The 14,811-nt window shown below is 42.7% G+C and overlaps 1 protein-coding gene across 3 annotated transcripts in view; it reads left to right on the top strand.

The window, feature by feature from the left end:
* Window positions 1–14,811, top strand: part of LOC133385154 (interferon-induced GTP-binding protein Mx1-like) — a 45,069-nt gene that overhangs the window by 949 nt on the left and 29,309 nt on the right. Inside the window, exons 2-5 of one of the 3 annotated variants that reach the window (XM_061627607.1) lie at window positions 1,820–1,937; window positions 3,225–3,417; window positions 9,079–9,233; window positions 14,078–14,216. In XM_061627607.1, the coding sequence (XP_061483591.1) occupies window positions 1,848–1,937; window positions 3,225–3,417; window positions 9,079–9,233; window positions 14,078–14,216 (577 nt within the window). In that variant the 5' untranslated portion in view covers window positions 1,820–1,847. Of the gene's footprint in view, window positions 1–1,819; window positions 1,938–3,224; window positions 3,418–5,964; window positions 6,048–7,145; window positions 7,183–9,078; window positions 9,234–14,077; window positions 14,217–14,811 lie in introns of those variants that run through there. The other 2 variants (XM_061627608.1, XM_061627610.1) reach the window with 2 other exon arrangements.

Raw genomic sequence — 14,811 nt, 5'->3', positions numbered from 1 at the left:
CCTCTTCTAATGTCAGTACTTGGAATTAGCATCACAATCCAGTATGCCTCTCCCAAGCCTATATGCATGCTGCTGTGTACAAGGATCTCTGCTTGTGCCACTTCTGCAACATACTGTTAAGGTGGTAGAGAGAAGGGCTGTCAAAGGTCAAATAAATTTAGAAGAGGTGGCAGACGGTTTGGGAAATGTGTGTGACCATTTCAAAAAAACAGCCTATGTTGTGATGGTTGTCTGCATTCCTGCTTGTATGGTCTGACGTGCATTTTGTAATCTTAACACTCATAAGTTAACCACATCACTTGGTTGACTTCCTAGCCTTATGGTTTATTATTCAAAGAGAGACTCTGTGTGTCAAGTTTTAAATGTATTTAAATGCAGTTTATATTGGCTAAACCCCTTTTTGCTTTGAGGTGTTTCCTTTTGGCTGTAAATAGCTAAAAATGCTGGGTCGAGGAGAGTATGCAATCCGCATTTGCGTTATAGGTTGAAAAATAATTTTAAATTATTATGCATTATAGAGAAATAATGCATTGATCAAACATATTCCTGTTTTACAAATAAGGAACTGAGAGCCAAACTAGACATGTAATTCATATGTAGCATGCAGCTACATCTTGGTTTTCCTTAACAAATTACAGGCATGGAAGAGTCCAGTTCTGACTGGAAAGATGGCACACAGGGAGGAGGGGCAGATTCTTCACTCCTGCACTGCAGTCAAAATGGACACCAGATCTTACAGCTATGAGCTGGGTGGGGGTGAGGGTAGAGTTCCTATTGGCACCACTGTAGAATCAGTTGCTAGGGATTTGCAAACACAGCTCAATGGAGCCCTTAAGATGTTGGGTATGGATTGCTGAGCTCACTGCAAAACTACCTGGAATGGTGGTTCACTACCTGGAATGGGAGACAATTGCACATCTCCCATAAAGGCTCGATTTGCATGTAATACAAAGCCAAACTGTGGCTAGTACAGACATGCAGGTTCCTTGAGGTAAGGTTGTGGCTGCTTTGCTCCTCCCTCTGTCCTGCTGCTGCTGTGCTACCCAGGTCTAAACCATGGTTTAATGTAGTGTGGTTTGTCTCCTCCAGACAAATTGCAAGCTGTAAACCAAGAACAAACCTTGGTAGAGCTTGTGTTTTGTTTTGAGTGGAACAAACCATAAGCCCACTAACCAAGGTTTAGCTTGAGGGAGTATGGCAACAGCAGGAATTGGAGAGAAGCGCAACAGCTGCAATCCTCTCACAGGGAACCCACATGTTTGCTCATCCATGCTAAGCCTTCATTTGTCTTAATGATACATAGGAACTGTAGTCACACACAGCATATTCATATTTGAATGTCATCTTAATGATACATAGGAACTGTAACCACACACAGGATATTCATGTTTGAATGCCATTTTTAAAAGCCATTCAGATATTAATGAAACTGCAGATTCCCCCCCACACACATGCACATTTTGCTTCAGTTAATAAGCCTACTACCAGTGTTTGTAGTTCTTTAGAGTGTATCCAGAAAACAAGAGATATTAAAGCTTAATAAAGTTACATATATCCTTTTTTATACGCTGTAGTTATTAGCATGGATAGTTTTCCAACCGGTTAATACTGGAAATACGAACTACTGACTCTGGTCTGGGAGACAGGGTGAATCAGCTGTGATGGCACAAGACCAATTTTCTCCCACCGAATATGCTGGGCCTTGAACCGCTCTCAGAAAGTAACTCACACAGCAGAACGAACCAAAATTATTTTTAATTTCTTTCTTATTAAGACCAAATATGTTTCCTGTGGCCTAACAATGTTCTTTTCATTCTAGGAAAATATTTTGATACTTAGATAGCAAAATGCCAGTCGAGAGTGAAAAGCAAAATGACCCATCTCCACTGAACAATAAACATGCAGAAGTACTAGCAGACATGCACAGCTATACATCGGTAAGAGCAAATTCATTTTTAAATTTCAAAGGATACCTTTTAAATACACTGAGCCATACCTTGATGCCCCATTAAGTGTCCTGGGTGCAAGGAAAGCAAAAATACTTAAGGCCTGCATGCCTCCCATAATAGTAGAACCTGGGGTTCATCCAATGAAGCTGAACATGGAAGATTCAGGATGGGATCAAAGGAAGTTCTTTTTCACACTGCACGTAGTTAAAATATGGAATTTGCCCCCACAAGATGTGGTAACAATCACCAACTTGGAAGGCTTTACAAGAGGATTAGACAAGTTCATGGAGGGTAAGGCTATCAGTGGTTACAAGCCACAATGGCTATGTTCTGCCTTCACTGTCAGAGGCAGTATGCCTTTGAACACCAGTTTCTGGGAATCGTAAATGGGAAGAGTGTGGTTGGGTTGAGGTCCTACTTGCAGGTTTCCCATCTTGTTGGCCATTGTGAGAACGGCAGGCTAGACTAGATGGGTCTTTGGCCCAATCCAGCTCTTTGGCTATTATTAATATTATAATTTATTAGATATATTAGTCTCTTGATACCCAAAGATCTCCAAGTGACTTGCACAATATTAAAAACAAAAACAAATTATCATATTGTAAAAACAAAACAACAGCAACAACCCCATACAGCCACTGGAAGCTTTGGCAGCACGCTAATAACAAACAGCATCATGTCTATCAAATGCCTGGGGGGAAAAGCAAGTCTTTACCTGGCGCCAAAGAGATGCCAGTGAGGGCACCAGGCGGACCTCACTGGGGAGTGTATTCCACAGATGGGGAGCCAAAACTGAAAAGGCCCTCTCTCTTGTCACCACCTTCTGAGCCTCCCTCAGAGGAGGGACCTGAAGAAGGGCCTCAGAAGAAGATACAAGGGTCCAGGTAGGTTCATATCAGGAGAAGCATTCCAGCAGATGCTGGGACCCTGAGCGATAAGAGATTTATAGGACAAAACCAGCTCTTTGAATTGGGCTCAGAAGTGTACAGTTCTTATGGTAATATGCATGACAAGGAAGTGTAAAAACTGCACAGATATTATTTATTTATTTTATTTATTTATTATACTTGTATACCGCCCCATAGCCGAAGCTCTCTTATTGCATGTATGTGCAAATATAAGCAGGTTGAAGGTACCTGTGAGGCTTACAGTGTGTTAAGAAAACAGCTGCCGTTAGCACTGTATGTCAATAACATTTATTGGTGAAAACACTTCATTGGGAATAAGAGCTATCTTCAGCTTTGGTTACAGATGCCTTTTTGTTTTTTCTTTCAGAAAGTGGAAAGCGCCTTGAGCATCCAGTATGAAGAGAAAGTCCATCCATGTATTGACCTCATTGATTCTCTGAGAGCCCTTGGAGTCGAAAAAGATTTGGCATTGCCAGCAATTGCTGTGATTGGAGATCAGAGCTATGGGAAAAGCTCAGTTCTAGAAGCACTCTCTGGAGTCGCTCTTCCTAGGGGCAGCGGTAAGAAATCCCCTACAGCTTTTCCTCTTTGAAATGACCAACATTCCCATGACTCAATGTGATGTAATTATCTGTGTGTATATGAAGACCATCTTCAGAATTTTTTTGGGTGCTCCCAGAAGTCAGGTGATGGTGACAAGAGAGGGCTTTCTTGGTGATGGCATCCTGCTTATGAAATGTCCTTCCCAGGGAGGTTTCCCTTGCACCTATTTTGTTACTTTTGAACTCCTTTTTTATTTTTCCATGTCCTATAAATAATCTTAATGTCCCATGAAATGGGTTTGAAACTGCTTTTTATTTGCCTTTTTATCAGTTTTTAGTCTTACATCATTCACTATCTTTTCTCTTGTTTTGGTGTTTGTACATTATAGTTTTGTAAAACTGCTTGTAAAGCAGTTTCTTTGTTAATTTTCCTTTGTTAATTTTTATTTATTTATTAAATTTCCATCCTGCCACTTCTCCCAAAGAAGCCCAGGGTGGCAAACATCAAAAAGTTAAAACAATACAATTTAAAATGAAATGAAACTTATTTAAAAGATTTAAAAACAATTTTAAAAGGCATCGAAAACATTTAGAACACCTAAAAACAATTTAAAGGTAATCTCATACCCTCACAGTTGCTAATTTCAAGGTTGCCATGGCCAGTATCTTTCAGCCATCAAATGCCTGGGTAAATAGGAATGTTTTTAAATTTCTCCTAAAAGTCAATAATGACAGACAGACACACCTCACCAGAGAGTGCATTCCACATACAGTGAGCTGCCACTGAGTAGGCCCTGTCATGGGTCAGTGCCGACTGGACAGCAACCAGAGGTGGCACCTGCAAAAGGGCCTCCCCTGCTGATCATAGGGCCTGAGATGGTTGAAATGGATAAGTTTCTCCTTTAGATAACTTGGGTCCTAAGCCATATAAGGCTTTGTTTGCTAGTATTAACACCTTGAATTGGATTCAGTAGCTCACTGGCAGCCAGTGCAGAGCTTTCAGGACCAGTAACACATGGTCCCATTGGGATGCCCCACTTACTAACCTAGCATGGTCAAAGACTTCAACAATGTTGAAGGAGGATAAGGCAGTCAATGGCTACTAGCCGTGATGGCTATGTTCTTCTTTCCCTGTTTATTGTGTATTTATTTAACATATTTCTATTCTGCCCTTGTACCCTACAATTTGGCACTCAGGGCAGCTCACAATAAAATCGTATACTTTTGTGACCCAGGAGGACTCTGACTTGGAGGACTTGACTGTGGATTTGAGGGAGAAGGGCTTGCAGTGTCCCCAACTTCCCACTCTCCCTATGGAAGCACAGAGAGAGCTGTCAGAGGTTGCTGGCAAGAGCCTGCCTCCTTTTCCAGTGGCGCAGGAACCACCGGACCAACTGGTAGATTCCCAGCCGGGCACCCAGCAGATTCCCATGCCTGAGCAGGCTACCAGCCCCCCTCAGTTGGAGAGGGAAGTCGAAGTCCAGCTCCTCTCCCCCCGCTCTCGTAGAATCCAGAGGTGCAAAGAGCAACGGCCGGCAGTTTGAACAAGCGAACGTTTGTGCGCAAAAGAGAAACCTACTTAAGTGGGTGGTGACAAGGAGGGGGTGCTGAGTCAATATCTGTGGCTGGTGGGAAGCTTAGACAGCGTCAGTCAGGGAAATAGTTCCTAAAAAGTGTAGTTAGTTGAATGAGTCGTAAGGCTTTTCAGATTGATGTAATGTTAATAAAAAGAGAAAACCCGTGTGCACCTGCATTCTTTGGCTCCGAATGGGACATACACAATAAAATCACAAATACATTAAATAGATTAAAAATACATAAAATGCAGTTAAGAAATATAGGGGAGTGATAGTAAAAGGAACTAAAGAAGTAAAAACTAAAAAGGGGAGAAATAAAATCAGTTTCAGGCTCTACCTTCAGTCCCTCCCAAAGGCTCTCTGGAACAAGATGGTTTTCAGAAGCCTCCGGAAACCATCAGTGGGGAGCTGAGTGGGCTTCTTGGGGTAGGGTATTCCAGAACTTTGGGGCCACATCTAATAAAGACTCTCTCCTGCATGCTTGCCAGTCTGACATCTTTCATTCCGGGCACACAGAGGAGACCAGAGGTGGCCAATCTTAAACCACGGGCAGGTAGATATGGGTGTAAGCGGCCCCTCAGGTACATTGGTCAGGTACAAAGGTCAGAACCAGTACTTTGAATTGGGCCTGGAAACGAAGTCAGTATGCCCTTGAATATCAGTTGTTGGGAATCACAAGTGGCTAGAGGACAGTTGCACTCAGGTCCTGCTTGTGGGCTCCTATAAGCATCTGGTTGGCCACTGTGAGAATAGGATGCTAGACTAGCTGGGCCTTTGATCTGATCCAGCAGAGCTCCTCTTATGTTCCTAGTGTTCTGCCTGCTGGTATAACCAGACTTTCTGTGGACAGACCATAGGACTTCTTTCTCCTTCATAATCTTCATCCTTTCTTTCTACAAGACTTAACTTCATGCTTGGTTTTTAACTTCATAGGTATAGTTACTAGATGTCCCCTAGATCTTAAGCTGAAAAGAACACAGCACACAAAGGAATGGAAAGGCAAAATTACATATCTGAACACAGTGGAAGAACTGACTAGCCCGTCAGAGGTGTAACGTCAAATCCAAAGAGGTAACTGATGCTTACAGTGCAAACTCCTGGATGTTAACGCAAAAGCAAGTGCCACTGTGTTCAGGGGGGCTTACTTTCATATCACTGTACATAGGATTGCTATCTAAATTTTATTTTATTTTAATTCATTTTACCCTCTAGTGGGCAGCCAAAAAACTATTAAAATTGTTGTTAGGGTTGGAAGAGGGGCTACACATAAAATAGAGGCCTGCTCTGATGTTTTTCAGTGCCTCTCCTGGCATCAAGCAGAAATTTGAAATGTTTATCTTTGCTTTCTTTTGTGCCTGGATATTTGTATAATTGTGTTTTGTTATTTCATAATTTTATTATGCATTTCAAGAGTTTAAAATGTGTTAATTGCAAAGAGTTCTCTTTTTCTTTGAAAATGTCATGTACCACTTATGGAACTTCATCTTGGTTAGCATCAAGTACAGTTGTTTAGTATAAGCGAATGTAGAAAACTGAGCACAATTAACTGCTTAACTCCATCATCAGTGAGCCATATCTGGGGTTCCAGAAGAATGTATGGTTATTTTATTTACTCTGTGTCTTAGTTTTCCAGGAACTGTTATCTTCTGGATGATGTACAAAAATATTTGAAATGAGATTGATATAAAATACAGTTAAGTTAAATTGCATTAAAACATTAATACCGGAGAGAGAAACTAAAATATTATACTAAGCAGCAAATACAAATTTCAAAACTTCCAAAGAGCAAAGCAAATTAAGACATTTGTATAGTCTTTAAAATATCAGATTTTAAAATTCTACGATAATAAAAAGGTCTTTGCCTGGTGCCAAAAAGAAAGGTACCAGGCAACCCTCTCTGAGGAGGGTGTTTCACAGACCTGGAGCCCCTGCTGAGAAGGCCCTTTGTCTTACAGTCACCTGCCGTATCAGCATGTGAGAGAGCTCTGAGAATATCCTCTGATAATACTGATGATCTAAGTGCACAAAAGCAGGACTACAGCTGAACGTCAAGAAGACTAAAGTAATGACAAACAAAGATTTATGTAACTTTAAAGTTGACAATGAGGACACTGAACTTGTCAAAGATTATCAATACCTCAGCACAGTCATTAACCAAAATGGAGACAACAGTCAAGAAATCAGAATGCAGCTAGGACTGGGCAGGGTAGGTATGAGAGAACTAGAAAAGGTCCTCAAATGCAAAGATGTATCACTGAACACTAAAGTCAGGATCATTCAGATCATGGTATTCCTGATCTCCATGTATGGATATGAAAGTTGGACAGTGAAAAAAACGGATAAGAGAAAAATCAACTCATTTGAAATGTGGTGCTGGAGGAGAGCTTTGCGCATACCATGGACTGCAAAAAAGACAAATCATTGGGTGTTAGCACAAATTAAACCAGAACTATCACTAGAAGCTAATATGATGAAACTGAGGTTATCCTACTTTGGACACATCATGAGAAGACCTGATTCACTAGAAAAGACAATCATGCTGGGAAAAACAGAAGGGAGTAGAAAAAGAGGAAGACCAAACAAGAGATGGCTTGATTCCATAAAGGAAGCCACAAATGTGAACTTACAAGATCTGAACAGGGTGGTTTATAACAGATGCTCTTGGAGGTCACTGATTCATAGGGTCCCCATAAGTCGTAATCGACTTGAAGGCACATAGCATAAACACAAGTGCACAGATAGACACATATGGAAAGATGTGATCCTTCAGATACCAAGGCCCCAGGCCATGTATGACTTTAAAAGTTAAAATCAGCACTTCAAATTGTGCTGGGAAACAGACTGAGAGCCAGTCAAGATGATATAGTACTGGCATAATATGCTCCTCATGACCGGTCACATTTAGTACTCTAGCAGCCAAATTCCATGCTAAGTGCAGTTTCAAAGACTATCTTGAAAGGCATCCCCACATGTAGAGCATTACAGTAATCTAAAAGGAAGGTTAGGCTATCTCTATCCAGATAGAGTGAACCAGTCTAAGTTTGTATAGGGCGCTTCAAACCACAGAGGACATTTGTGCCTCTATAAAGATTGAGATGGATAATAATACCTCCATCTTACTTGGATTGAGTTTCAGTTTACTGTTCCTCATTCAGTCCCTTTTTTAGCACCTCCAGTGCCTCACCTGGGTTTGATGAAAAAAAGAAACAGTGTTACGTGTCATTAGCATACTGATTACTATGTCCTCTAAAATGCCATAAACTGTAGGATTTTATCCATTTGCTAGAAATTAGAGAGCTTTAGCTTCTTTCTTTAATAGAAAAATAGCACATTTCTAGTCTGCTGAGATCATTTTAAATTCAGAAATTAGAAATGTCCAGGGCTCCATGCAGATGTAATGTCCCTGATCTCCTCACCATGGTTAGAAGCATGCTATGGTTAAAGCAATGAATTCTTCTCCCTTCTTTCTCACCTTTCCTCATTAGTTTCACCTCCCTTCCACAGTTTAACCCTGGCATAGCATTATTTATTTGTTTGGCTGATCAAATTGAACTCAAGATAACTTAAAATAAAAATTATGCCTGTATTATCACTAACCTTTCAGAGGAATGGCAGCATATAAATTCAATAATAAATAAATATATAAATAATAATCATGGTTACTGCTAGTATTGGTTACTGCTAGTTCTAAGGCAATGCTGGTTAGTAGAAATATAGTTAGCACCAATACAGATGTAATAGTCTGTAATGGATTATACTTGTGGGTTGCATTTTCGTTGTCCATCTGACTATGGACACTGAGCACATGCGAGTTCTTCTAATCTACGTTTTCTTTATATATAAAGAAGTCTTCCCTACTACTTTGCACATCACATATCAGTCTTCTTTTAGAGCTGCCTTGAGTGACTTCTGTTTGGGGATTGCTTTGGGGTACTGTTCAGAAAACAAAGTTCTATTTGGACATGCATGCTTCTTTGGATTGTTGTGACAATTAGAGAAAAAAAATCTATGCTAGATTGTTCACTTCTTGGTCTGTTGGAACAAATGGTCCAAAATGCTTCCTGTAATCTCACCTCTTACTGTTTTTCCTTATGTACTATAGCCCAGAAGGCAATGACTGGCTCAGATACGGGCATTAGCGACAGCTTAATTAGCTTGGAAATAAGCTCCCCAGATGTTCCGGACCTGACTCTGATTGATCTGCCAGGGATTACAAGGGTGGCTGTGGGTGATCAGCCACGTGACATTGGACAGCAGGTAAAAATAAGCTTATGTTTGAGACTGGTAGGATTCTGAAAATCAGGGCTTATCTATATAGTGGTTTACTGTGTGTTTGCTGCTACTCACTTCTCTTAATTTGCATCATTAACATGATGTTATTGGCAAACAGAAGTTATCACACAGTTTTCCTCCTGTAAATATGTACTAACCCAATCCTCTTCGGGGTTCGAATGTGTATATTTGAAGTTGGGTGGCCAGGACAGAATAGGAATTCTGTTGGTGTACCGCCCACCCCGCTGCTCAACAGTCTCCCTTCCTGAGCTAGCTGGTGTAGTCTCGGGGTTGGTGTTGGAGTCCCCTCGGCTTGTGGTATTCAGTGACTTCAACATCCATGCCGAGACTGCTCTGTCGGGAGTGGCTCAGGATTTCATGGCCTCCATGGCAACCATGGGTCTGTCCCAAGTATTATCTGGCCCTACTCATGTCGCTGGTCACACTTTGGACCTTGTTTTCTGTGTTGGATGGGATGATGGTGATCTTGGTGTGGAGGAACTTTCTATGGACAGATCATTACCTGGTTGGGTTTAGACTCACTGGGACTCAGAACCTCTGCAGGGGTGGGGAACCGATTAGGATGGTCCGCCCCAGGAGGCTGATGGATCCGGATGGTTTTCTGATGGCTCTTGGGGATTTTCCTGTCACCACGGCAGGTGATTCTGTTGAAGCCCTGGTTGACCTCTGGAATGGGGAAATGACCAGGGCGGTGGACACGATCGCTCCTGAGCGTCCCCTCTTACAGAGTGGAGCCAAACTAGCTTCCTGGTCTGCCAGGGAGCTGGCGGCAATGAAACAAATAAGACGGGGACTTGAGCGACGTTGGCGGAAGACTTGGTGCGAGTCTGACCGAACATGGGTTAGAGCCTATCTGAAGGCCTACTCCGTGGCAGTGTGGGTTAAGAAGAAACTTTTCTGCCACCATTGGGTCCGCTGGGAGCCGTCCAGCGGAGCTGTTTCGAGTGGTCAGGGATCTTTTAAACTCTGGCCCCCAGAAGGGTAATATAGACCACTCAACAGCCCGCTGTCAAGAATTTGCATGGCACTTTGCAGATAAAGTCGCTCAGATTCGCTCCGACTTGGACCCTAAAATTGATACAGTCTCAGGGGATGTAACTTTGGCTCCTGCTTGTCCAATAATAATGGATTCCTTTCAATTTGTACAGCCCGAGGATGTGGACAAGATCCTTGGAGAGGCGAGAGCCACCACATGTCTGCTGGATCCTTGCCCTTCCTGGCTCATCAAAAGTGCCAGAGGGGGACTGGCCAAGTGGGTGAGGGGAGTGGTTAATGCCTCTTTACAACAAGGCAGAATTCCATTGTGCCTAAAAGAGGCAGTTGTGCGGCCTTTGTTGAAAAAGCCCTCCCTGGATCCCTCTATAATGGGAAATTATCGGCCAGTCTCCAACATTCCATTTTTGGGCAAGGTAATAGAGCATGTGGTGGCCACCCAGCTCCAGAGATTCTTGGATGAAACGGATTATCTGGATCCATTTCAGTCTGGTTTCAGGCCTGGTTACGTGACAGAGACAGCTTTGGTCACCTTGGTGGATGACCTTTGCAGAGAGCTGGATAGGGGCAGCGTGTCCCTGTTAGTTCTACTGGACCTCTCAGCAGCTTTCGATACCATCGACCATGGTATCCTTCTGGACCGCCTTGCTGGGATGGGACTTGGGGGCACCGTGTTACGATGGCTCCATTTCTTTCTGGAGGGACGAACTCAGAAGGTGGTGCTGGGGGACTCCTGTTCAACTCCTTGGCCGTTGACCTATGGGGTCCCTCAGGGTTCAGTTTTGTCCCCCATGTTATTCAACATCTATATGAAACCGCTGGGACAGGTTGTCCAGGGGTTTGGGGTTCGGTGCCATCAGTATGCAGATGACACCCAACTCTATTTTTCCTTTCTACCTAAACCCAAGGAAGCTGTCCTGGTCCTGAACCAGTGCCTGGCATCATTAATGGACTGGATGAGGGCGAACAAATTGAACTAAATCCAGACAAGACAGAGGTGCTCCTGGTCAGTCGAAGGGCAGATCAGGGAATAGGGATTCAGCCTGTGCTGGATGGGGTTACACTCCCCCTGAAGACACAGGTTCGCAGTTTGGGTGTGCTTCTGGACTCAGCTCTGAACTTGGAGGCCCAGGTCTCGGACGTGGCCAGGAGTGCCTTTGGCCAGTTAAGACTAGTGCGCTAGCTGCGCCCGTTCCTGGAAATGCCTGATTTGATTATGGTGATGCATGCCTTAGTTACATCCCATTTAGACTACTGTAACGCACTCTACGTGGGGCTGCCTTTGAAGACTGTTCGGAAACTTAAACTGGTACAAAGAGCTGCAGCCAGAGTATTAACAGGGGCTGGTTACAGGGACCATACAACTCCTTTGTTACTACAGCTCCACTGGCTCTGGTCACAATTCAAAGTGCTGGTTTTGACCTTTAAAGCTCTGTACGGCCCAGGTCCAGGCTATTTGTCAGACCGTATCTCCCTATACGAGCCTGCCTGAGCCCTGAGATCTTCAGGAGAGGCCCTTCTCTCAGTCCCAACACCCTCGCAAGTGTGATTGGTGGGGACACGAGATAGGGCCTTCTCGGTGGCTGCTCCTAGGTTCTGGAACTCCCTTCCTAGGGAGGCACGAATGGCCCCCTCCTTGCCATCCTCCCGACAGGCTTTTGGGATAGAAGGTTTTTAGGATTGGGCTTTACAAGGCTTGTTTCCTTGTTTTATATTATTATTTGTATTATTTTAAATTGTTTTTAGATTTTTAAGTTTTTTTTACAGTTTTAAGTTGTGCATAGTTTATTGTATTTTAATTGTATGTTTTTCTATGTTTTTAACTACATGTAGTTCTATTGTAAGCCGCCCTGAGTTCCAGTTTGGAAAAAGGGCGGGGTAAAAATAAAGTTTCAATTCAATAATACAAAAAGGGGGGGGGAATGTCTCCACTCCACTCCGCTAGTGGTTGCAGATGCTTTGCTTCGATGTTTTCAGGTGAGTGTGTCAATCATTACCTTTTCAAAGACCTCTTTCCACACCCACTATATCCTCCATTCTTTCATTTTGTTTCCTGTGGGTTGATGAGCAACTTCCGGCTGCTCTCTTCGGTTCTGCTGGCCTTTTTTATATTGCTGCAAACAGCCACAGGGAGCAGACTACTGACAGTGTTCTACAGCTAGTTACTGCAACAAGCAGCCTCTCTTCTTGGCAGATCAATGGTGCCTTTAATTTTTTCCCCCCAACTTGTGTGCAGATTTGTAATACTGCTCAATCAAAGCTTTGTACTTTCAGCTGTTCTTGCATAGGTGGCGTCATCTATTTTTCCCTTATTTGCAGACACCTAAAAAGAGTGGGAGGTGGGTTTTTTTCCCTTTTCCCCCTAACTTATGTGCAAAACTGTAATACTGCTCAAACAAAGGTTGGTAGTTCCAGCTGTATCAACTCAAAATAAACTTGTCCAATTCCTTTCTTTGTAATTACCATGCTGGGTAACTGATTTAATATATCTAAAGGCAGGTGGTTGTATTGTGATGCGTTAGGAGACTAGCCCTTCAGTCAGCTTGCTGGGGTACTTAAGTAGCTTTTGTGTAGATGAAAACTGAAAAAATATTAATATATAAGAACTCAAAGCAGAAATAGAGCAATACAGATAAATTTAAAAGTCATAGATCATCTGGCACAGCATATTACAATTGCTGAAACAGGAATAAAATCAATTCATTTGCCCATAAAGACCATTGGCAATTCAGACGAGGTACAGTAGTTTCAGAACTCCTGATCTAGAGTGTTTATGCTAATTTTGGGTCCTCTGCCCATGGAGTGTAAATGGAGGGGTATTCTTTCTCCACTCCACTTTTGCCCACCATTTTTGTTTCCCCCCCCCTGGTTTTTTTAAGGAATCTACTGCAGCTGTTGTTCCATAGCAAAGGGAGTGGAAATGTAAAATTGGAGAGCGTAGTCATTAGGAAACTGCACAATTGATCCTTCATAGAGGTAGAACTGCTGGTGTGAATTGAAAAGACTGTGTTTGGAACTAGCATTGAGTGCTCACTGCAGATGGTGCAAATAGAAATAGCATTAGTAGAAAGTAATGCTCCTGTGTGGATAAGCCCTCAGTGGAGTGGGTACATTAAGACATGGGAGGGTTTCCTCCAATATCGACATGCCCACATGCTAAAGTCATCAGCGGATGGCCTTCTCCAAATGCCACCCCACTGGAGGCAAGGCTTGCAACTACAAGAGAGAAGGTTTTTACAGTAGTGGTGCTCCAGCTATGAAATGCTGGGAGCAGTAGCCAACAATGTGGTGCAGCAGCGGCAATGACCTGACCTGTCAACACCTGAGTCCCCACTGCCTACCAGGAAGAAGAGGGATGAGGCAGTGGGCAGGCCAGCTTGGTGCACGTGCACTGGTGAATCATATCTGGCACTTTATTTGCTGCTTGTATTGTATTGTATTGTCTGTTGTTGTTTTACTTCTAATTTTTGTAAATTGCCTTGAAATGGTTGATAAAAGATGGAATGTAAATAACATAACACAGTGATGGGAAATCTGGTACCTTCCATATGTTGTTGGACTCCAGCTCCCATCATCCCTGACTCCTGCATGTGCTGGCTGGGGCTCATGGGAGCTGAAGTCCAACACTGTCTGAAGGGCATAGGTTCTCCATTCCTCAGTTAGTGCAGTACAGCAATTGTGTTTATAAATCCACTGCCTTGGCTCAAAGCTTGTTTTATTGTTTCTATTTTGTACAAAATTATCATTGGCTCTCCTTACTTAATTATCAGGTAAGCATATAGCATGGCATAGCTGTTGTCTGAATTTTGTTACAGATAATGAAGTTAATTAAAACGTATATTAACAAAGAAGAAACCATCAATTTGGTGGTAGTGCCAAGTAACGTAGACATTGCAACTACAGAGGCACTGAAAATGGCTCAAGAAGTGGACCCTATGGGGGAGAGAACACTTGGTAAGTAAGTAACACTTGAAGGTGTTTTGATTTGTTTTATTTGCAGGGAAAAATAGGTTATTACTGTAGGAATCTTTCAACCCTGTTTGTGTTGATCAGATTCACTTCTAAAAAACATGCCAAGCATCACTTCTGGGTTTTTTGTGTGGTTTCTAGCCATTTTTTGCTGTGATTTTGTGTTAGCCCTCATATTAACCCTCCTTCTATTATATCAAAGTGTGATTTATCAACTGTATGTTCTATGAATATGCACGTGTTGTTCTAGCCCAGGGGTCGCCAACCTTTTCTGGACAAGAGGGCACATTTCAAATTTTGAGAAAATGCTGGGGGCACCAGTCACAAAATGGCTGCCATGGGGGGGGCGTGACATGACATAAAATTAGAGAGTAGTCATGGTGAAGCTTTTCCCATAATCTAATTTTCATACTAGAAAAGGCTTGACTTGCTGAATTTCTGCCTGCCATAAAGCTGTTAAAGGCATAAGAACCCTGTTTTTCTCCCAATGTCAATCTTAAACCAGAACCTAGGCTGCCATTCTGTCCCCACTTGCCTGGAAGTAAGCCCCATTAAACACAAAGAGACTTGTGTCTGTGTA

Source organism: Rhineura floridana, chromosome 5, assembly GCF_030035675.1.
Source record: "Rhineura floridana isolate rRhiFlo1 chromosome 5, rRhiFlo1.hap2, whole genome shotgun sequence".
In the NCBI taxonomy this organism is placed as follows: Eukaryota; Metazoa; Chordata; class Lepidosauria; order Squamata; family Rhineuridae; genus Rhineura; species Rhineura floridana.
This window is presented reverse-complemented; position numbering and strand designations above follow the sequence as displayed.